The sequence below is a fragment of the Perna viridis genome, chromosome 9, assembly GCF_037379345.1.
Source record: "Perna viridis isolate PV_CMFRI_1.1 ecotype Kerala chromosome 9, ASM3737934v1, whole genome shotgun sequence".
Classification (NCBI taxonomy): domain Eukaryota; kingdom Metazoa; phylum Mollusca; class Bivalvia; order Mytilida; family Mytilidae; genus Perna; species Perna viridis.
The window spans coordinates 53,005-78,433 of NC_142453.1; the positions used below are offsets into that span (position 1 = coordinate 53,005).

At 33.7% G+C, this 25,429-nt stretch overlaps 1 protein-coding gene and 1 long non-coding RNA gene across 2 annotated transcripts in view; one reads left to right on the forward strand and one right to left on the reverse strand.

Moving 5' to 3' along the window:
- Positions 1–350: 350 nt before the first annotated feature.
- The window catches only part of LOC148605976 (nitric oxide synthase 1-like), a 34,568-nt gene continuing 9,489 nt past the window's right edge, over positions 351–25,429 (reverse strand). The window contains exons 8-26 of the mRNA XM_088544447.1: positions 24,636–24,737; positions 24,262–24,456; positions 23,164–23,261; positions 21,400–21,544; positions 21,057–21,161; positions 19,505–19,545; positions 17,787–18,075; positions 17,427–17,571; positions 16,839–16,917; positions 13,722–13,918; positions 12,906–13,075; positions 11,432–11,642; positions 10,474–10,555; positions 6,123–6,256; positions 5,793–5,950; positions 5,325–5,516; positions 3,505–3,648; positions 2,962–2,982; positions 351–1,776 (exon numbers count right to left, since the gene is read on the reverse strand). Of these exons, the coding sequence (XP_088400573.1) occupies positions 2,980–2,982; positions 3,505–3,648; positions 5,325–5,516; positions 5,793–5,950; positions 6,123–6,256; positions 10,474–10,555; positions 11,432–11,642; positions 12,906–13,075; positions 13,722–13,918; positions 16,839–16,917; positions 17,427–17,571; positions 17,787–18,075; positions 19,505–19,545; positions 21,057–21,161; positions 21,400–21,544; positions 23,164–23,261; positions 24,262–24,456; positions 24,636–24,737 (2,490 nt within the window). The 3' untranslated portion in view covers positions 351–1,776; positions 2,962–2,979. The remainder of the gene's footprint in view (positions 1,777–2,961; positions 2,983–3,504; positions 3,649–5,324; positions 5,517–5,792; positions 5,951–6,122; positions 6,257–10,473; positions 10,556–11,431; positions 11,643–12,905; positions 13,076–13,721; positions 13,919–16,838; positions 16,918–17,426; positions 17,572–17,786; positions 18,076–19,504; positions 19,546–21,056; positions 21,162–21,399; positions 21,545–23,163; positions 23,262–24,261; positions 24,457–24,635; positions 24,738–25,429) is intronic.
- LOC148605977 (uncharacterized) lies at positions 11,577–17,552 on the forward strand. The gene is made up of 3 exons (XR_015915027.1): positions 11,577–11,712; positions 12,947–13,820; positions 17,421–17,552. It is a non-coding gene; the product is annotated as an uncharacterized LOC148605977 (long non-coding RNA).

The following is a 25,429-nucleotide window of genomic DNA, read 5'->3' on the forward strand; positions in this document are numbered from 1 at the left end:
CAAGAGTCTTTGCTTTATTTTCTTTATGTAAAAGTAATTAGGGGAACCAAGACTCTAAAGATTCTTAAATTTACAAACACCATGTACATTATGGAGACTTTAAATTTTCTGTCTCTTTTATGATTTAATCGGACTGTTTAACCGAACGTTGCTATTGTTATTGCTATATTGCTATCCGAAATCATTCCCAGCAGTTTTCCAATGATATTCTTGCTATGTTAGTTTGTCTGTCAACATAGCTATTGGGCAAGAACATGATGCACGATAATACCAATAAATCAAAATTCCACAGAGAGTGGAAAGTGGAACGTTTTGTTAGCATCTTTAATTTTAAAACACAAATACAAAGCTTCATCAACTGTCTGTAATTGTTTTTTTTTCTTTTTGTTTGGAGGGGTTGGTTTTTTTTTTATCTGTGGGGTTTGCCTTGGTGATCACTAGAAATGAATTGCACAGATTGGGCAACAGCACTTCACGTGTCCACTGTTAGGAATGAAACGTAAAAATATATAGGGAAGATCATGAGATGTTGTATAAGAAAACAATTAATCATGGCTTGCGTTCAGCAATTCAGTGTTTAAGCTTTTTCTTTTGTGTAATAAATAAATTTTGTTTTTCATACATACAATTTTGTTCATCCCTGGTAACAACCATTCAAGGTTTATCAATTTATTCAAAGTGATAGAAAACTACTGTGTATTATTCTATATTTAAATTTAGTGATATTTCATTAGAATAAAAACAAGAAAAATATTTGACAAGAGTATTCATCATAAACAGATAAACAGAAATAAAGAAATAATGAGAATAGGTCCGAGTAATCATCAGAATAAGCTAGGATATACATTACACGATAACAAGTCATACAAAGCGGTACTACATACCTTGGAAAAGTTGTCAAAATAAGTACGGGTGTGCGTAACGTTCAAAATGTATTATTTTAGGCAAGAGTGTACGTAACAGACAAATTTATCATAATAGGCAAGTTTTATCATGATATGCACGAGTGTACGTAACAGACAAGATGTATCATCATAGAGCAGGTGTGTACATAACAAGCAAGATTTATCATCATACAGCTGGTGAACATAATAGGCAAGTTTCATCATAATATGCAGTTGTGTACATAACAGGTAATATTTACCATAATAGAGCAGGTGTGTACATAACAGGCAAGATTTATAATTATAGGCAATGGTGTACATAACAGACATGATATATCAGGATAGAGCAGGTGTGTAAATAACAGGCAAGATAGATCATAATAAAGTTAATGCGTAAATAACAGGAAAGAATTATCATAGTGGAGCAGATGTGTACTTAGCAGGCAAGATTGATCATAATAGGCAGGACTACTCATTATTGGCAGAAGTAACAAAAAGAAGGGAATAGTAATTATAACTGTTCATCACTGATTTCCAGCGTGAATTATTTGTAAACGTGTTATAGAGATACAGCGGTTTTCCAATTTCAAACGATTCTGATGTTTACATTCCCATGACATTCGACATCATTGTCAAGCTTGTGTAAAGACTCCGGTAGAAAATTAGTAAATCACTATTATTGAAATTAAATAAACACCGACGAGTTATATCAGTGAGAGATTCAACTTCACACCACATAACCATTACACATACAGAAAAAGCTAAAATATGAAACACTACCCTATTCTCACAGGTATATGTTATAATAAAAAAAACATCATGTTCAGGTTATATAGGACGACATTTGTTCCAAGTCGAGTGATTTTGGATTTCCACGTGGAACCAGCAGCTCCTGTAATGATATATGCATCAGTATTATGTTTGTAACCATGCCAAAATCACAATCTAATGTGACGCTGTATTAACTGTTACTAATTTATGTATTAACAGAACGAACAACAAATCTCCTTAGAGCTTTTAATGTTTTGTATCATTCAATCATATCTAAATAGAAATATTTTTAATGGATAAGCATTATTTCCATAACAACATTAAAAAAATTAAGAAAGATTTATTTTACAGGGATGAATAGAGTTTCTCATTCAGTATCGCACACAACTTACATCTTAACATTAGTTTTTGTTTCGTTTTTTTTTAATAAGAAATTTAGCAACATGTGTATAGTTTTGATAATAAGGATTTGATTTCCTTGTAGTTTCAAAAAAGATGCAGTAAGTCATTAAGATGTATAAATTGCTTTTTGGCTATGCCACTGTTGTTCTACGGATCAAACGCCATTAAGACGATGTCTACCTCTTGACCGTTGCATTTAAATTGACAAAATATTGTTTCATTGTTTCCTTATATTCTTGTGTTTGGTATTTCCTGTCTGTTTTTTTACCAATTAACATTTGCAATTAGTAAATCTATTTTCGTTTCTATAAAATACACAAGGGATATTTTTTTCGTCACAAATCATTTTACTTCCCTATTAATTTTCTTTCGTGAAGTTATTCTTTCACTCATTTTGAAACTAATTTTGAAATCAATGACAGAATCAAGGAAGGCGATCTTTCGCCTTGGAAAAGTAATTATGCATTGATGTTAGAAATATTACTCTATCTCAACACAAGTTTCTCAAGCTGTTAAATCATTTATTTGTCCAAAATGAGAAATGTCTCAAAATTATTACCATTCCATTTTCAATGATTTCTAAAGAAACTAAGAAGTTTGCGAGTGGTTTGTTTGCCTAAAAATGCATTAAATATGCTCCTCCGTCCACTATCTTAATATATTGCATTGATACAAAAGCTTCTGTGTGGATCGGAACGGCTGATAACTAAAGCAAAGATACTTCGGGCAAGTGCAAAAGATCTAGAACATATCAAAAGTAACTTTAATTTAATCTTCTCTTTCTTCTCATTTTTGTAGTCATCGTTAATTGGATCTATTTCAAGCATAAAACGACTTGATTTATCTCGGCTCCTCAGTTAGAGACAATTGTCAAAATGATAATTAAATACGAATTTCTACATACCTATATATTTTTGCTACCTCACTGAAATAAAACATAAGATCAAACGCTATGTAAATTGGATAATGTTAATCTCATTTACTTCTATAAGTGTTAAGTAAACAAAACAAGACCGTATCATCTCATTATAAAGTAGCAATGACATAAACATATTTCAATGCAATGTATGACAAGAATATGACTGCCTTGTAAACACGATGATATAAAATGTATATTTCATTAACTGATATCGAAAGTTTATTAGAAACCTGACCGTAAAAACTAAAACATACAGCTAGTTATTAATTCATACAAATCTTTATTGCTATTTGATGAAGGTTATAATAAAAATAAATATGGCACTCTGTTATGTCGTTCGATATATATTCACTTATTATAAGTATAAAACACACACAGCAGACACTGTATAATTATTGTTTTTATAAATTTTGATGATAATGCAAAATATATAGTAAAAGAAAACATGTATTTCTAAAGTTTTTGTACCAGTCATTTGTCGTCCATGAACATTAATTCAAATTAACATAACCAAAAACATAACCTTACCGTCAAGGAAATAATTGTTTCGTTGTTATTACGTTCTTCAATATTTGTGTTCTTCAAAGCTTGCTTAGCCTGGTCACGTGCTTTGTCTGTAAGTTCTGATTTTGGTGATACACCAAATATATCTTCATGAAACCTATTTGCCTCCTTAAAGAAGATGAAGATATAAACAATTATTTGTTCGAGTAATAGAACTGATTTACGTTCTGTTATTCAATAACGTATATGTTATGTTTTCTATAAGTCCTAGAAAGATATTTAGACTTTAAATACAAAAGTTACTTGTGATATTATTTTTAAATGTTAACTTTCATCAAAAGGAATCTAAACTAATTTTATTGCTTAAGACTTTAAGTCACCATGCATCAACAAACAGTTCATAATGAGTACTTCGCCCCGTGCAGGTCCGGGTGTTAAAAGAATAGGCCTGCAGCAGCGCTAAGCTTTTCGTAAAAGGCGACTAAATACTGTTCAGAACCCTAGCCAGGGGCTAGGGCGTTCTACCCACAGAGCAACTGGGATATATGCCCCAGGTAGTGGAATGGGGTACCCCTGGCGTGTTACATGCTGGGGTTGTCAGGCTATAATACGGAAAACCTGACCGCAAACCATAGTGGTGCCCCGTGTTGGGAAAAATGCTACGTTCCTCGCACGTTAAAGAACCCTACTGTGGTATTCTCCCGGAGTAGGAACCATAGGGCTCCGCCACAGGAGGCTAAATTGCCCGACCCTACCCACCTCTCCCTATTTCCAATGGCAATCAAAATTTGTCGACCCCATTGTCCTTGTGTCCCATCCCTCTTTCATTCCATCATCATTTCATGTTCATTTATCAATTTCATGTTCATCGTCTGAATATAGCGGAAATATTGCTGCTCGGACGTTAAACCCCAACAAACAAACAAACAAACATAATGCGTACTTCAGACTACATACATCTAATTTAGCTGTTACGATAGCGCTATCTCTCGTGAGGGAGACAAAAAGGATTCGAGCAGAAAACCAAAAAATTAATCCAGGGACAAAAACCAGACATGGAAAACAGAATCACACAACAAAGAACATAAAAAACAAAAGTAAACGCATAAAGCAACAAAAGTAAATGAACAACTCGGACTCCGCTGAAAGAAAACTTAGAAAATGACCAGGTGCACCAGTAGGTTAAGCGTCCACTGCTTTTTGTATCGCCCTAGAATTCTAAGAAATAGGCTTCTGGAACAGGGTTATGTTGCAACAAGATTGAAGTCATCACTACAAACGTTTTATGGTCTTATGTTTTTTTTCCTTTATATATAAAGGTGGTTCATTAAAGTAATAGTAAGAAATCTATTTTCCCTTTTGTTTCAAAAACAATGAAATAAATATTTATGAAACTTCAACATATGAACTCGTGTATCGTTACGGTGTATCCATCTGCGTCATGAAAACTTATTTTTTCAACGTGTCATAGTTTCCCTTGTAATGGTCCATCCTCCAGTTTTAGTTGAGTCCGAAAAGCTCATTTGCTTTTGTTACTCTATATGTATGATTTTAGTTACTTTATGTTCTTTGTTGTGTATGTCTGTTTTCCATGTCTGGTCTTTGTCCCTGGATTACATTCTTCTAATTACTGCTTTAACCTTGGTTCCCTTGATTACTCTTTCTAGAAACAACCGCCGAGTTGTACATAAAATTTAAGTCCGTGGTAGATGAAAGGGAAACTATGACACGTTTATTAATTAATCATACACACGTTATCAAATAACAATGACACATAGTAAAGCTAGTTTGTCGAGTTTTGAAGATTTTTTATGACTGAAACTATTCCTTGATATTTCATATACCTTTAATTTCAGCATGAATGCTTGTGCATCATCTTTAGACATGTTTGCTCTTTCTTGAACTATTTTGCTTAATGTTTCTGTGACATCAGACGCCATCTGTACGTCACCACAGACGTAAAAATGTCCTCCTTTTTTCATCATAATGTCAAATACTTCCTTGGCATTCTTCCGAATAAGATCTTGTACGTATGTCTGTAAAGTAAAATACAATCAAGTATCACATACATGTAGCATGTATACATTAAATCTTCCAATGGAGGAATTTGGCCAATTACTTCAATAGTTTGATTTTAAACAATTTACCAGAAATATAGTTTGTTTAATTTTATGTAGCTATATATTGCCCCATCTTCATTACCAAAAACCTTAAATTAAAAAGGATGTTATGATTCATTCACTTTGTTTTTAATTACTCGTATGCATTTTAGTTTTATTCTACAATTATTAAAACAATAGAGTCAAAGTTACCTTCTGTTGTCCAGGCTCACGGGAGAATGCAGTGTATACATTCGTCAGAACTCCATCTTGTTTTGCGTGCTCGATTTCATCCTTATAGATATAGTCAACGGTAGACTTCCTACATCCGAAATACAAATACATATCTCCCCAACCTGTCTTATCTTCGTCTAAAAAAGGGAAATAACTTGTTATGAATTATCAAAAACAAAAAAAAACAAAAAATGACTGTAACAGGCTAACTGACTTGTAGTTGTATTTACTACAATTTGCAATGTTCTTCTAAACTATTGATATGCCGTACAAAAACTGTACATAATTTGTGTAGTAAAGTGTACATACGTTTTGGTGTAGGTAACATTTCTTTGTCAATCTTTCGTTGCTGCCAGAAGCTTCTGAATGGTGCTATACCTGTCCCAGGACCAACCATTATCAACGGAAGTGTAGGATCCTCGGGTAAATGGAACAGTGGGGCCCTATAAGGATGGTATTCATACAACAGTATGCACATTGTATACATTAGCCTTATGATAGTGCTTTTTACCCTCATTCTCACTTGACAGCATTAAAAACATTAGAATTAAACAATAATCACACACTTATTTGTGTTTAAATAATTTTGCCACTGCGTCTTGTTAACTAATGTTACACCGAGATCAAACTAATCTGAGTTTTTAAAATTCAAATGTTTTCCATTATAGATATACTTATGGGACATATCACTTGAAAACACGAATATCTTATTCGATGTGCAAAGTTAGTTGTTATTGAATTTGTGGTGTCAACAGAAATTTTAGTTCTATAAATATCTCAACAGCATTATGTAATAGGAGATACATTATATCTTGATTTATAAATCTTTTAATAGAATTTCTTCATTGTGACTTTAACAACAATGCAGTTAAAGTATGCTACAATGTTTAAAATTGAGACAAATGCGGGGAAGCTCAAAAGGAAAGTGTCAAACTAAGCGTTTAAAATGGAGTTAAATGCTTATTGTTAAAGCCTATTTTCATTTAGTCCTCAAACAATGATAATATTCAATCCTGCACATCTACATATGATACCTAATCTTCCAAACAAACGTGATGATGACTTTTCATTTAGAATTGTCAACTTTCCTTTCACCTGTGGCAACATCCCTCCAGCACCTGCGTATGAAGTGTTCATATCACAACTCATACGTTATGCCAGAGCTTGCCGAAACTACGCAGACGTTTTGTATCGCGCTAGAACACTAACAAATAGGCTTCTGGAACAGTGTTATGCTGCTACAAGATTGAAGTCATCACTACAGAAGTTTTATGGTCATCATTGTGAACTCGTGGATCATTATGGTGTATCCATCTGCACCATGAAAACTGATTTATTCAACGGGTCATAGTTTTCCTTTCCTCGTTTGTCTATTTGGCTTGGGACTTGACTTTTTATGAGCAACTTGGTGGGTGTTTCTAGAAAAGCAAAGGACGCTTACCCTACCGGTGCACCTGGTCTATGCTCCCAGTTGAAAGTGGAGTCCGAGTTGCTCATTTGCTTTTGTTACTTTGTATGTAAGATCGTAGTTACTTTGTGTTATTTTTTGTGTATGCCTGTTTTCTATATCTGGTCTTTGTCCCTGGATTACATTCTTTTGATTACCGATATAACCTTGGTTCCCTTAATTACTCTTTCCGATAAATTTCATCATTATTCTTTAAGTTGTTCAGGAGGAGTTGTTCTTGCCAGGTTTTAAAATGTAAAGCCCTAAAGTTTTATGAATGGCGATTCATGTCACAATAAGGATATTTCTATAATGATGCTTTGTTCCATCATGATGGTTTAAACTTGTATCATGATACTAGTAGGGAGTATAATAATACTTCCTAGAATTATCATTATATTAACTGGATGTATCATTATACTTGTTTATATCACGATACTTTGGGCAAATGGAGTTATTTTTATAAGTAAAAGGATGTTTCTCGTAAGTACCATGATACTTGTTAATAGTATAATGATAATTGTTGAAAGTATACTGATATTTCTTGTAAATTTAGTGATACTTGTTCAAAGTATAATAATACTTCCAAGAAGTATAATGATATATATGTTGAATGTATAATTATACTTATTAATAGTGTAATGGTAATTGTTGAAAGTATAATGATACTTCTTGTAAGAATAATGATACTTATTGAAAGTATCATGATAATTTTTATTATTTCCAATTTTCAAAACATTTAAGAATTTTTTTTATATAAAATCATAATATATTTAACAAGTATAATTATAATTCAACGTATATCATTACACTTCTTAGAAGTATAATTCTACATTCAATAAGTATCATTATACTTACAAGAGGTATCATTATACTTTCAACAAGTATCATTACACTACAAGTATTAACAAGTATCATGATACTTGCGACAAACATGCTTTTCTTTATAAAAAAAATTACACCATTCCCCAAAAGTACCGTGCTACTTTAAACAAGTATAATGATACGTCCAGTTAGTATAATGATAATTCAAGTATATATCATTATACTCCATACTAGTATCATAATACTTGTTTAAAGTATCACAATAATTTGGGCAAATGGAGTTATTTTTATAAGTAAAAGGATGTTTCTCGCAAGTATTATAATAAGGATATTAATATGATGATGTTTTTTTCTACCATGATAGAAATATTCTTATTGTGACATGAATCGCCACTCTTAGCTTTTGCCTTTATAATACATCTACAATGATTGAATTCCTATTTGTTCATGTACATTTTATCTCCATCCTACATTTATTAAATTAAAATAGCGATTCAGGAGAAGTTTCACTTAGTAGGTTTAACATATCAAACCCTTATGTTAGATTGTCTCGCTTTGGAGTCCAATCTGTATATATAATAATTTACATTTCTAAACAAATCATAAAAAGTATTTTACAAAGGGGTTTCGGAGGAGTTGCGATTATATGTAACCAGACACAGGGTCATTCCTGTATAGTTAAGATATTATCAAAATACTTTATTTATTGCGGTTATATTATCTTGAAACAACACTACTACCATATTTGCATAAAAACAATTTATATTGAAATAATTGCAAATAACCAAAGTCACATAAAAAAAATTTTGCATAAACTAATATATGCAAGTAATTTTGCTTATTATTTCATTACAAAGTAAGATAAAACGACCACGTACTTTATTTTTTTTTGTACGGACACTAAAATATTATTTCGGAAAAGAACCGATGCGTTCTTTTACTGATTAAAATATCATAGCACTGTTGTCAAGTGTAAATGCAATTGATTGATATCGATCATTCCAAATTGCATTTTATTTTTGTTCCTGAAACTGATTTTCTACAATATGTGTGGTTTAGATAAATATCCATGAAGGGTAATTACCGAACTGATAAAATCCAAAAGATATATAGAGTTTTACAGAATCCACATATGATTAATACCACTACGGGAATAAAAAATTTCACGGTATTTTGTTGACCTTCCTGTGGGAAAAATTGGTGAGACATAACAGACAGCTTTTCTGTTCAATAAGTAGATCATCCTGCTATGTACCTTTGCTTGTGTGGATTTTGATGCTGTTTTGGAATCCAATACAAATAAGGCAAGTCTCCCGACTTTTCGCCTAAAGAATATTAAATGAGGCCACAAAGTATATTCATGTTGAACGTACTGCGTTTGTATATAGGATTACACAAATTCTCTTTTATTCCCAGTTTTTTAATTATGTATTCGTATTAATAAGTTTACATACGAAAACAATGTTGTTAGATGCTTGCGTTGTCAGCATGGACAACAATATATTTATCATGAAGAAAGCAGAGACATTTTGCAGCTTCTACGTCTTTAAATATAGATTTAAGTCGATCATTCATGCAGTATTTAGGATGTGAAGGAGTAATCAAGGGAACCAAGGTTATAGTGGTACTGAAAAGAATGTAATCCAGGGGCAAAGACCAGACATGGAAAAAAGACATACACAACAAAGAACATAAAGTAACTAAAATCATACATACAAAGTAACAAAAGTAAATGAGCAACTCGGACTCCACTAAAAAATGGGTGCATGGACCAGGTGAACCGGTAGGGTAAGCGTCCTCTGCTTTTCTAGAAGCACCCACAGAGTTGCTCATAAAAAGTCAAGTCCGGGGTAGAAAAACGAGGGAAGGAAATCTATGACCCGTTGAATAAATCAGTTTTCATGGTGCTGATGGATACACCATAACGATCCACGACGTTGCACCAAAGACCTGAATGCTTTAGAACTAGTTTAACATGACCTTGTTAAATAAAGTATGTTATCCATACAAGTACAGAGGGTGTCTAAAGTATTCATTTCTGTACAAAAAAAAAAGTTATTTCACTTCCATTTTCTGTCTTAACTCAAAAGATCATGCAATACAATATCTAATGATATAAAAAATATCAAAACAATTATCTTATATATAAGAAAAGACTTGGTTAGCATTGGACAAATATTTTTATTTAAATCTTAAAATTTTATTTTATTACAAATAACAAACTATTTTTCATTAGTTCCTTTCATTTGAACCAAAAAATCATATTAAAATAGTAATACCAATCAAATAAGATAAATCAATCATGTGATGAATGTTTCGTAAGGTTGTTTAATGTCTAACTAAACTTCAGTATAAAAGAGTAACGTTGAATTAGTAGACGACACTTACATTCTCATGACACATGGTATTTCATCACCAATGTTACACGTATTCAACCAACTAGAGCAAACACCTTGATGTTGTACACCACCTGACAACAGAATAAATACACATGTGATTAGTAAACAAATGAACACATTATCTTGTGAATGTTGAGTGCGAACATTCCATTGTAAATAGTATAACAGTAACTCAAACAAATACTGATGGGAATTAATTCTTAATGAAGTTCATCCACACTAGCTTGACTTATTATCAATATCATTTCAATAAAGACTGCGACACAATGTAGTTATGCACGGAGGTACTAAGGATAAGAATAGGTGAATATCAAACGAGACTAGCTTATTCAAATTTTCAAAGTAATATCACAAAATTATTATAAGTATTTACTTTAAAGCTCTTTAAAAGTTTAAAGCTTAAATCAAGGAAATTTTACCTTCTTAAATTGAAATTGAAACATCTTGTTAAATGTCCTATCATGTCGCTGTACTTACAGTTGTACTTACAATTGACGTTGAATACAATGTTTAAGGCATATTACATATCATGTTCAAACATCGATCTATGGTTTCCCTTTATACGTATATGTATGTACTTATAACAGCAAACAACTTGGATCATATTGATGTTTTTGAAATGTGCATAAGTTGTACTCAACCAACTGAGCAACAACCCTTTACCCTTTTAATATACTCACCAAGTGCCTTGTACTGAAGTTTTCCTATGGTGACATGCACTCACCAAGTATCAAGTACTGACGTAATCCTATAATGACTTACACTAACCACGTATATTGTACTGAAGTAATCTTTTGGTGTTGTGACATGTACACACCAAGTATCTGAAATGATATATCCTAAGATGACATGTACTTACCAAGTGCCTGGATCTGATTTAATCCTACGGTGACACGAACTTACAAAATGTCATGTACTGAAGTAACCATAAGGTGACATCTACTCACCAAGTGTATTGTACTGAAGTAACCCTATGGTGACATGTACTTCACCTGGAGAAGCATTTTGTGATGAACTGATACTGTAGTATCTTTGTTGTAGAAGTGGAAGCTGAGATACCAACAAAGACGGATTTACTTTCAGTGAAGGAAACTCATCCAAAACCTCAAGAAGGTTTGGCATATTTTCGTAACGCCAGTCCTCGTATGCATTTATGTCCTATGAAATATTAAATCACGTGATGTAATACGTATATTGAAACGTATAAAGATCAACCACGAACTAATGTGTATGTAATAATAAGGAGATAACAACACGCACAAAATATTCGCTAAAGATGAAATATCCTACCTCTTTAAGTATGATTTCTCCTAAAGTTCAGCCAAAAAATGTGTAAAACATTTTATAAAAATGTTAACAGGGTTACATGTAGAAGGTGAAATTAACTACTAATATCGTTGTTTGGATTAAGATAATCTGGTGGGATATATTTTTTTATTCATTCACGCTAGTTTGGCTTATTGTCTTGGTGTCTGAGTAACAATTTATTACGGCATTCTATTATAATTCGTTTTAACGAAAAAGTTATATTTAGAACCTTCATTTTCTTATACAGTACCTTAGTTAATCAATGATACAGTACTGTTATAACAGAGTACCCTAGTTCATCAATGATACTGTTATAACAGTGTATCATACTTAATCAGTGATACAGTACTGTTATAACAATGTATTTTATTTAATCAATGATACAGTACTGTTATATTAGTGCCATAGTTAATCAATGATACAGTACTCTTATAACAGTACCATAGTTAATAAATGATACAGTACTCTTATAACCGAGTACATTAGTTAATCAATGATACAGTACTGTTATAACAGAGTACACTAGTTAATTAATGATAACTTAGTTAAGTAATGATACAGTACTGTCAAGACAGAGTACCCTAGTTAATCAATGATACAATACTGTTATGGCAGAGTTCCATGGTTAATTAATAAAACAGTACTGTTATAACATAGTACCCTAGTTAATCAATGATACTGTTATAAAAGAGTACCCTAGTTAATCAATGATACAGTACTGTTATAACAGAGTACCCTAATTAATCAATGATACAGTACTGTTATAACAGAGTACAATAGTTAATCTATGATACATGAGTACATGTACCTTATTTAATTAAAGATACTGTTATAACAGAGTACATGTACCTTATTTAATTAAAGATACTGTTATAACAGAGTACATGTACCTTATTTAATCAATGATACTGTTATAACAGAGTACATGTACCTTAGTTAATCAATGATACTGTTATAACAGAGTACATGTACCTTAGTTAATCAATGATACTGTTATAACAGAGTACATGTACCTTAGTTAATCAATGATACTGTTATAACTTTGATATTGCATAATCATTTTGAATGTAATTGATATATCAAAATCAAATTTTTAAACTACCAACTACGTACATTTACAAGATTGTCAATCTTGATTTTATCATTTTTATTAGTGGCCTGAGTGGCTAGTTGCTTCAGAAGTTCTTGTGACGGTGGAGTAATGATATCCAAAAATCGTGAGAACATAGTCTTTAGAGTTGCTACTGGAATTCTTTCGAACTGCTTCCAAATCTTTCGAGTACCTGTACACAAACACTGTATTTGTTCAAATTAACGGCAACAAAATACTAGTACACGGGAAAAGAACAAACGTATCGAAAACAAGAACACATCTAATAATGCTTGAATGATTGTTTCAGAGAGTCGTATTCGAGTATGTACTGGAGTGTACACATAGATTACCATTGGGTTATTTAGTGCATTCTTATCAAGAGTTTTCAATTTACGTGTATTTTGAAAAATAACTTATTTATATTGAAGGAGCATACTTACCACAGGCTATCTATACACTAGTATCAAACTACATGAACACTGATTTTAGTACCCGTAATATCGTTTCATTGGACACTTTCATTGTCTGAGCCACGTAAAAAGTGTATCATTTATCATACTTATCATATTTAATCATAACCTACAAAGCATATGTTGGTGATTTATATATATAAATATGTTTCCAATAAACGACGAAAGCCGATGACAGACGGCACCGTATGAGATGAGATGGGCCAACAGTTTTTATCTGTAATTCAAATGTCTACTTAGGACAACAAGGGTGTCGCTATACAATTAAAAAAGTGCGTTTTAAAAGAATAACAATTCATTTTTCTTATTAATTGTGCATATTTTCAATTAATAAAGTAGTTAAACTTAATGCTATCAAAGACAAACCCTTTGAAGTACTTGTTTCTTCAAGGTGTTCCAGTTTTATAAGTTGATCAGGCTGAGGGCAATTGTGCAGTCTAGCAAGAACTCCATTTACAAGTTCCTGTGAGTTTAATGGGAATAGTGCAACATGATCACCAGGGCTGTAATTCATATCTGCAGAGTTTCCTTCCATATCTATCTTTGCAAAATATGTCTTCCGTCTACAAGATACAATAGTTACAATTGTTTGGTGTAATGAGAGAGAAAAAGGAAGACTACACTGCAGAATTCCGAGGACAAAACAGTTCCAAGGAAATAAAAAGGAAAAGAAAACGTTCTTGGGGATACACGAGATAAATCTACGGTAATTTACAGAAGATATATCATCTATAAATACAGTCAGCAGAAATTAAAATTTAACGGTTGTGAAACCTTGCGTTTCATTGGTTTACATAAGTTTCATTTTACAGAAGTAAAGAAACAAATGAGTAAGAGGAGTATATGTAACAAAATCAAAGATCGGCTTTGACAGACGAAACAATACTACAGAAAACCATAAAATAATGTCATTGTCCCTGTTCCCTGTTTTCACGTTTTTTCCGTACACATGAAAGTTGACACGCTAAAATGTCCTTCTGTTTAAATATTTCAGTAATTTTTATTTATAGTTAACATCAATTGAAATGGAGGCTGTTTTACATGAAACTTTCCTATGAAGTGATACGGTGAAAATTATAAATGATTTTGCTTTTACTTGAATATTTAAATCCGTTCATCATCTTTCAGATATACCATAACAAAGAGTAATCAAGGGAACCAAGATTCAAGTGGAAATCAAAGAATGTAATCCAGGGACAAAGGCCAGACAAGAAAAACAGACAACACAACAAAGAACATTAAGTAACTAAAATCATACATACTAAGTAACAAAAATAAATGAACAACTCGGACTCCACTAAACACTGGGAGAATGAACCAGGTGCACAAGTAGGGTAAGCGTCCTCTGCTTTTCTAGAAACACCAGCTGAGTTGCTCATAAAAAGTCAAAGACCGGGGTAGACGAAAGAGGAGAGGAGAGGAAAACTCTGACACGTTGAACAAATCAGTTTTCATGGTTCAGATAGATACACTATAACGATCCACAAGTTCATAATAGTGACGACCATAAAACTTCTGTAGTGATATCTTGACCTACACTTAGAAATCGATGGTAAAGGAAAACTATTGACCAAACTTTACGATAAACGTGATGACTTTTCATTCAGAATTGTCAACTTTCCTTTCATCTGTGGCAACATCCCTTCGGCTCCTGTGTATGGAGTGTTCATATCACAACTCATACGTTATGCCAGAGCTTGCCGAAACTACGCAGACTTTTTGTATCGCGCTAGAACTCTAACAAATAGGCTTCTGGAGCAGGGGTATGTTGCTACAAGATTGAAGTCATCACTACAGAAGTTTTATGGTCGTTATCATGAACTCGTGGATCGTTATGGTGTACCAATCAGCACCATGAGAACTGATTTATTCAACGGGTCATAGTTTTCCTTCCCTCGTTTGTCTATCCTGGACTTGACTTTTTATGAGCAACTCGGCGGGTGTTTCTAGAAAAGCAGAGGACGCTTACCCTACCGGTGCACCTGGTCCATGCTCCCAGTTATTAGTGGAGTCCGAGTTGCTCATTTACTTTTGTTACTTTGTATGTATGATTTTAGTTACTTTATGTTCTTTGTTGTGTATGTCTGTTTTCCATGTCTGGTCTTTGTCCCTGGATTACATTCTTTTGATTACCGCTATAACCTTGGTTCCCTTGATTACTCCTTCAATCTCTAAGCAACATACCTCTGTTCCAGAAGCGTAATTGTAAGAAGTCTAGGGCGATAAAAAAAAGTCTGCGTAGTAACGGCAAGCTCTGGCATAACGAATGAGTTGTGATATGAAACTTCATGCGCATGTGCCGAAGGGATGAAAAGAAAATTGACGATTCTTAATGATAAGTCATTACGTTGTCGTTAAGTTTGGTCAATAGTTTTCTTTTACCATCGATCTATAAGTGCAGGTCAAGATACAAGGCGGACTTCGCAGTGCCTGTAGTATCCTTTATTTCAAGTTCTTTAGGGGTAGATGCAATGTATCAAATTCCCGAAACTAGGATTGTTTAACGATAATACGTCATCTATATAGCGGAAACTGAGATCAAATGATCAAGCTACATTTGTAAACGATGTTCTTTCTTTCTGATCAGATCAGCTGTAAAGTCAGCCTCAGTGAAGGAATAGGTCAGCAAGTAGAGGAGCACAGATATTATAAAAGTTATAATGTATTATCGTTAAAAATCCTACTTTCGGGGATTTTATACACCGCATCTACCCCCAAAGAGATTAAGATGAAGGATACTACAGACACTGTGAAGTCAGCCTCATACCTTGACCTACACTTAGTGCTAAAGGTAAAGAATAAACATTGACTAAACTTTACGACAAACGTGATGACTTTTCATTCAAAATTGTCAACTCTTCTTTTATCTGTGGCAACATCCCTTCAGCATCTGCATATGGAGTTTTCATATCACAACTCATACGTTAAGTCTACGCAGACGTTGTGTACCGCGCTATACTACTTACATTTAGGTTATGGAACTGAGTTATGTTGCTACAAGATTGAAGTCAACACTACAGATGTTTTATGGTCGTCATTATGAACTCGTGGATCGTTACGGTGTAATGAGAATTGATTTGTTCAACGTGTCATAGTTTTCCTTTCCTTTTTCGTCTATCCGGACTTTTTATAAGCAACTCGGCGGGCTGGTCCATGCTCCCAGTTTTTAGTGGAGTCCGAGTTACTCATTTGTTTTTGCCACTTTGTACGTATTATTTCAGTTACGTATGTTCTTTGTTGTGTTTATCTGTTTTCCATGTCTGATCTTTATCCGTGAATTACATTCTTTTGATTTCAGCTAGAATCTTGATTCCATGGATTACTCTTTTATAAATTTATCCCTCCATCAACACATAACTTTAACTAGACCACTGGATAACTTTTACGCATATAAAAGGAATAATCAAAGTAAAACTATGCAATTCCTCGACACATAATTATGCCCTCGTTTGAATTAAAGGTTGGCAGTTACTTAAGTCTTACTCAGAGTCTGTGTGTTGTAACTGTAATCTTTCTGATAGACTACATGACAGAACTGTCTTGTTGTGCAATTTGCTTAAGGCTGTAATAATTATAAATACTAATTACACGGTTCAATTCAACATATTTTCAGATGTATATTATAAAAAAAAACATTTTTATTAGATTTGGTATATATGGACATACTTGTACTTAATATATTGGATACAAGGAAAGCCTATACGTATAAGTGGGTCCCATTGTAGATTTAAATATATTGTAGTAGTAGAATTCATTCTTAAGATCTTCTTTAAACCCTTAAAAATATCAAGAATACGTATAAGCCCTTATCTATGATAACACCCACGGGCGTTACTTCTATCTATAATCCCCCGGGCGATGGTCGTAATTTGTATCAGTTATGTTATCCTGAAACATTATAACCCGTCTTATAATAAATGGTAGTAAAAATTTATGATAACTATTACTTGTAATCATCGCCGTGACAAAGAACTTATCAATGAAAATAATTCAAGGGTACATTGCGTCAAATGTGTCTTATAAACACAAGATATATTTTTTTAAGTTTTATTTTTTTTATTGCAGAAGTACCGTCACATAAGTTTGGTGGCGTATCATTAATCGTTGGGATCAGACGGAATTTGTCTGCAGACCATAAATAATCTGTCTTTGACAGGGCCCCAGTTGCGTTCTGGATGCTGCTTTCATCTCCAACACAAAATGTATCGCATGCAGCCTGAAAATAAATTTAGGGTTCTTTCGTACATGTATTTCGTATAACTGGCTACAACTTTTTCAAAACTTTATCAATTGCAAAATTAAATTACTTAAATTATTTTTATGGGTAAAAAACTGTTTTCTCTTTTTCAAACATTAGTTAAAACCTGCAATATTAGGTGCGAGAATATTCTCGAAACATGTATCCAAAATAAAACAAATCTCTTTTATTACCTGAAATATGTTTTTAGCCCAGTTTTTAAATGCTTCCTCTTGTCCGCATAGTTCATCCCCTTCTCCCATTGTAGTAATTCTTTCACCGCCCAAGTTGTTCAACATATCATCAATGTAGTGAGCAAATGCACAAAAATTCGGGTAAGCACGTGAGCCAAGTCCGAAAACAGAATATCGGATGTTACTAAGCGGACCAACCTCCTCATGTATTTTATCTGCTACCTGATGGGTATCTTCAGAATCATTTCTATTACTAATTTTGAAACACTGCGTTGAAAGTTCATCTCCACTGAAACAAATATTCAGAAATTACATCCTTCAGTGACGTGCACTTCTCTTAACGATTGTATGTAACTGATACAAAACTATCTTCATAATGAATACCAGGACATTGTTTACAGTTGTGTATGCTGTAAAAGAACATTTTATTTCATATTGGATCAGAATTTAGTGGGTTATAGATATCATTCTTTCACCTAAATGGCCTCGAGTAAGTTTAAGTATGCAATACTTCGGTTATTAGAAAGCTAAGATGCCGTATAAATGTATTTGAATATGCAAAAACTTGTAAAGTTCAAATATATATTAATTTTGCTCATTTGACAGTTACATGCAAGATACCATATAGATGTACAGTATCATACGAAAGTTTGTTTGGACTACGGTATTTGAAAAATGACAATAACTGGTGAAATAGAAAAATAAATCTGAAGTTATGAAAATTCCTCTTTTTAAGATTTATCATAACTGTAACCCCAAAAGGAACATCTAAACGCCTGGTGCGATTAGATACGTTGAATACGGCACTTGCTTAATTATGGATACAAATTTTAGTGTCGGTATGCTATAAATGAAAATTTATTTGATTCTGAGACCAGTTTTCTAGAATAGTGGTAATATTTTGGAACATTCTTTCAAGAAAATTAGTTTGTCGTGGTTTAATTACGTCGAAAATCGAATTATCTATCAAATGATACCACATTTAAGACGTTTTGGTTAAGCAATAATTTACTGAAGGGAATTTATGCCAATTTTTAGGAAAATAAAATATTCCTTTCTTGCAATTATTAATAAATTCTATCTATGAACATTGTGGAAACCAAAGGAACCCAAGAAGCCATTATTTTGATAATACTAAACAGAAAAATACCACATTAACCCATTTTTACTGAAGCATAAATAGGAGTTTTGACATAGAAAAAATATTTCAATTTAAGCGGGTGTATATTTCATTTTAACTCCAAAACAGAAATGTTGCTGCAATTGTTTCGATTTTTTCACATAACATTGGAAGGCTGGGATACTTGGCTGACTGATGACACCTACATCTGTTAATTTGCATTGTTTTGTAGAAAGTAGAAGTAAGAAGCATAAAAAACAAAAAAATAAACGAGGTATTAAAAGTGGATAACATATGCATTTTTTTTTGCGATAAAATGATTCGTAAATGGGATATGGATACCAGAAAATCATATTTTGATTGTTGAGTGGAAGGTACACGAAGGTTATTTCAGCCCACGTACTACTTCACAAAGTATCATGCCCCTGAATTTGGTTAACGATTCAGCACTGACATTCTTTCGATAGATATTACAACAATGAATATTATATACATGTAATACAGTAAGAAGAAAAACTGTTCCTCGATGAGAAATACAGGAAAACAAAATAATTTTCCATAGATTGAGAATCCCATTGGCTGAATGTTGTGTACTTACTTTTTGATGCTTTTAATATCCTGTAAACGCTTTGCAAATGCCTAAAATTGAAAAAAAAAATAACTATTGGTCAAAGAAAACAAAATATTAGTTTTGTTTCAATACACTGTGCACGTATTGTGCTCTCTAAAAACTTTTTAAAACTATACCATAAGAAAAGAAACACCACGAATAACACAAACTAACTACTAAGTAAAATAAAATGCATAAAACTAATGAATAGATGAGCAACAAGCTAGGACCGAACCAACCAAATGGTAGAACGTACGGTGTATTAATCGAATCGACTACTGGTACGACATAAGGGAACAGACCAGACGGTATGATATACGGTGTATTTACCGGACCGACCGGGTGGTAGAACATACAGAGTATTAACCAGACCGACCAGGTGGTAGGACATACAGTGTATTATCAGGACCGACCAGTGTTAGGACATGCGGTATATTCACCAGACCGACCATGTGGTAGGACATACGGTGTATTTATCGGAGCGATCAGGTGGTATGACATACGGTGTATTAACAGGACCGACTAGGTGGTAGAACATACTGTGTGTTCACCGAACCGACCAGATGGTAAACATACGGTGTATTTACCGGACCGACAAGATGATAGGACATACGGTGCATTAACAGGACCGACAAAGTGGTAGGATATACGGTGTATGATGACCAGATGGTACGGTCCTGCGGTGTACTGCCTGGTCAAGTGTCGTTCTTTCTTTTAAACTTGATCTACTACATGCATATAACGTTTGCCTGATAAGAATGAATGGACAAATTAAAATTATAACAAGCAAAGGGACATATTTTGTCTAATTTGTATACTAACTGTCTGCTAAAACCATTCCAATCACATAGAACAAATATTTTGACCCAAACTTAAATTTCGATAACATCTTCTTCATTGAAGAAGAGATTTAAAACTCGTGTTCACCAAATTAAAAAAGAATTCTGCAAATTAATGCACATTTGTATCTTGGTGTTTACATTTCACGGAAAAGCTATGATCTAAGATGTTTCTGAATCTTTTACCACAGATATGAATTTGTAGAATCGAGTTTGGACATATGGAAGGTGTTACAATTTACAACACCTGGATAATAATCTCGAGAGTTTTTAAGAGATCATTTTACAAAATGCATACAATTAATACAACGTATCGTGATAAAATTGAGGACCATTTTGACAACGTTTAGAATATACGTCATGAATAGCGGACAGTGTTTCCGCTAATTTTGTGTTTTTGACTGATTAAGCTTCCATGAACGCTTAAAGGACTTAAAACCTACTTAAATATGAAATTACAATACCTTCCCATTCTTTTTGTATTCTACCACATAAGTTATGATAACTTTAAGTTGTAACTCATATTAATGTGTCTTTTTTAACGATATCAAACAAACGACTACAGAAGATTTGTGCTTTTTAATGTTTTGATTTTTTTCAAATGTTTTTTTTTTCCATTTGGAATAGAAACATTCTGATTTTGTGCAAGGAGCTTCTTTCAGTCTTGTGTATTTTTGACGGAGTACTTTTAGACGACGTACCTCTCCATTTTCCGGTGAATCACCATTACCAAAAGTACTAGTAACAAATAAGACTAAAGCTTCATGCTCTAACTGTGTAGTGTCATAATCTTCCATATTCATTACCTGTAAATAATCACAATAGATGGAATCCTCCAATGAAAAGTATTCAAATAATTCATTTAGAGGTCAAATAAAATGAATGGAAAGTAATGTTAAAGTAACATACAAAACCAGGAATGGCTTCATATATATTACCTACAATGTATACAAATATTACTAATTATTTTAATATAAAAAGAACAAACATTTGAAGCCTGAGTTTTACTGATGCTGTCGCGACTTGTGAAACCAATAAGAATACCTTTCCATCAAAAGCATGTTTGAATATCTCACACAGCGTCTTCGCAAATCTTTCGGATTTCCCTGTTTCGGTGGCATACAGAATAGTGCATTTAACACGGTTTGAGAGGGCTTTGGCCATGAGCTTTGCACTGAACTTTACAGCTCTGAAAAAAATGAAAAGGCATGCTATATAAAGAGTAGTTACGTCGACTTTCAAACGAAAGTGTTTTAAATACCTTATATTTAATACAGTATGACGCCCATGTTTAACAAAGTAATCATCATAAGTGTTAGACAGAGCAAAATAGCTGCATCAAGTCATCGGAGGGAAGTGAGAGCACGTACATTTAAGCATCAACACGTGGTAACAAGAGAGAGAGCATGTACATCGATGCATCATCAAGTGGAAGCGAGAGCAAAATAGTGTACCCCAAGGCATCCGTTAGTGTGTAGCTATAGCGAGTGTGTGTATCCAAGGCATCCGTAAGTGGGTACCTAGACGAGTATGTGTATCCAAGGCATCAATACATTGTAGCAAGACAAAAAGCATTGAGTCATCTGGAATTGGTCAGAGCGAGCCCGTATACCAAGTCATCGATAAAATCAGAGTGCTTACACCATAGCATCGTCAAGTAGTAGTCAGAGTGACATCGCGTACACTAAGGCACCGGTATGCAGCGAGAGCAGGAGCGCCTAAACCAAGGCACCGATAAGTGGTATGGGGAGCTCGTACGTCAAGGCATCGTCAAGTGGTAGCGAGAGTGACATCGCGTACTCTAAGGCACCGGTATGCAGCGAGAGCAGGAGCGCCTAAACCAAGGCACCGATAAGTGGTATGGGGAGCTCGTACGTCAAGGCATCGTCAAGTGGTAGCGAGAGTGACATCGCGTACACTAAGGCACCGGTATGCAGCGAGAGCAGGAGCGCCTAAACCAAGGCATCGATAAGTGGTATCGAGAGCTCATACGTCAAGGCATCGTCAAGTAGTAGCGATAGCAATATTGTGTACACTAAAGCAATAGTAATTTATTAGGCATCGGTAATTATAAGTGGTAGCAGAAACAATGAGAACACATACACCAAGACATCGATCAGTGGGTAGCGAGAGCACGTACACAAATCATCGGTATAAGTGGTAGCAATATTGAGAGCACGCACAAGAAGACACCGGTATGTGATGGCGAGAACGACAACGTGATTTGTTGTAACGATAGCAAAAGGGCATATATATATAGTAACCAGTAAGAGATAGGGATAGCGAGAACGCGTAATCACGGCTTCTGTCAGTGACAGGTGGACAGAACGAGAATGCGTACACCAAAGCATCAGTGAGTGGGTAGCTCCAGCGAAAGCGCATATCCAAGGCATCGATATTTGGAAAGTACAACACGTTCGTCAAATTATCCGGAAGTGATCAGCGAGAGCGAGAGCGCTTATAATAAGGCATCGGTAAGAAGAAGCAAGAGCGAAAGCGTCTATACCAAGGCCTCAGTAAGTGGTAGAATGAGCAATGGCACGTAAACTATGGTTTCAAGAAGTAGTATCGAGTACATGTACACAAAGGCATCTGCAAGTGGCAGTAAAAGAGACAATGATCGTACGAAATAATCCACAAAGTCATCGGTAAGAGCGTAGCGAAAGCGACATTGCGTAAACTTAGGCATAAGTAAGTGGGTAACAAAAGCGAGAATGCATACGACATCAGTTCGGCAAATAATCGTAATAACGAGAACGTGTACATTTCTGAAAAAAAGGAAATTATGAATAATGAACAAAAAATTACCTTGCTAGTTCTTTAAAGCCAAATTTTCGTCGATGTTTTTTGATGCCCTTTCCCTTTTCTCGGTCTTTCCTCCAAACATAAGTTCTCCAAATTTCGTCCTAGTAAATGAAGTACAACATTAACACAAATATATATAATCAGTATGTAGGATCCGGAATTGTAATTTTCTGGAATGACATTCCAGTAGTTAGATTTCTTATCTGAAATATTACGTGTAAAACTCATGACGAATTTGTCTACTAAGACTAATGGAAAAACATGTTTACCGAAAGCACGTCTATATATCAGTGTATTATAATCTCTTTTCAAATTAAATTTTGTATTTACAGTTTTTTGTGGATTTTTTAAACCCAAATACATTATTGTACTGGAGCCTTAACCTATTTACAATTTAAGAACTTTTGTTAGGTCAATTCATAAAAAAAAATTTTTTCGTACGGGAGAAACAAATGAATAATTGTTTTATGTAAACAAAATTAACCAGAAACTTTGTTATTAGCCAGGTATTTGTTTAGTAACCAGGTACTTTGTTTTAGTATTTGATGTAAATTTTGGAAAAAAACAGATTTATGTGTCAAGTATTGTCAACTAAAACAAAGTACCTGGTTACTAACAGAAGTACTTGGTTACTAAACAAATACCTGGTTCATAACAAAGTTTCTGGTTAATGTAATAGTAAATGGTTACTAACAAAGTACCTGGTTACTAACAAAGTAACTTGTTACTAACAAATAACCTAGTTTACATCACAGTACCTCATTACTAACAAAGTTACATGTTCATAGAAAAGTACCTGTTTACTAACTAAGTAACTGGCTAATAATAAAGTACCTGGTTACTAACAAAGTAACTGGTTCCTAACAAAGTACCTGGTTACTAACAAAGTAACTTGCTAATAACAAAGTACATGTGTACCTGGTTACTAACAAAGTAACTGGCTAATAACAAAGTACATGTGTACCTGGTTACTAACAAAGTAACTGGCTAATAACAAAGTACATGTGTACCTGGTTATTACAAAGTAACTGATTACTAACAAATTCACTGGTTAATAACAAAGTACCTGGTTTAATATGATTCATATCCAAAAACAAATACCTGATATTCATATGAAGGTTTGAGTTTGTAGAGAAGCATTTCCTGATGAAATACAGGTGTTAAACTGCTACTAAGAGGGGGTACAACCCAAACCCAATCACTTGGACAACCTCCTCGCTGCTTAGATTCGTTCTCCATGAACTTCATAAAAGATTCAGACGCAGCATGGTGGTCCATTATAGTAACACAAGCAGACTAAAAAATGTTACAATTGTTTATAGAAGTATACATCACAAGTATAAAACATGTATATGTTCAAGCAAAAAAAAACACGAGACATAGTACAAATTAGGGCTTGCGATAAAGTTTTGGTTAATGACAGAATTGGAAGGAACAATTACCTATTACAAAAATATCTCCATTTGTTATCTTACCTGGAAACTATGTAGAACAGCTATATTAGTCTCAATGGCTACCCTGTCCCGCCATAGCGAAGAATTCTTCTTAGTATCAAAACCTAATTTATCTGCGATTTTCTGAAAATCAGATAGGTAAATATACTTGTACATTGTTTAATCTTGATATCTGCCGTTCGACAATGAGATTGGCATAAATGAGGCAGGTGATAATATGATAGCAGATAGGTGTGTCATGAATGAGACAGGTGATAATATGATAGCAGATAGGTGTGTCATGAATGAGACAGGTGATAATATGATAGCAGATAGGTGTGTCATGAATGAGACAGGTGATAATACGATAGCAGATAGGTGTGTCATGAATGAGACAGGTGATAATACGATAGCAGATAGGTATGGCATGGAAAATACCGGTGATGATGCGATAGCAGATTGATGTGGCATGAATGATGCTGGTGATAATACGAAAGCGTATTGATGTGGCATGAATGAGACAGGTGATAATACGATAGCGTATTGATGTGGCACGAATGAGACATATGATAATACGATAGCAGATACATTTATCACACTTGCAACAGCGTTTTATGCAAATAAGCAATTAAACACTTATATACGGTGACATTCGTCAAAACTGTGCATGAAAAGAACATGTATAACATGTATCAGAAAGAAAAATTCATGGAGTACAAATCATATTTAGTTACTATCATACATATACTATTGGATTTAGTTGTATTGAGTTGTATTGAGTTATTCCCCTTTGTACTGTAATGTAGTAAGTTATTGTCCGCAGCAAGTTCACAAGG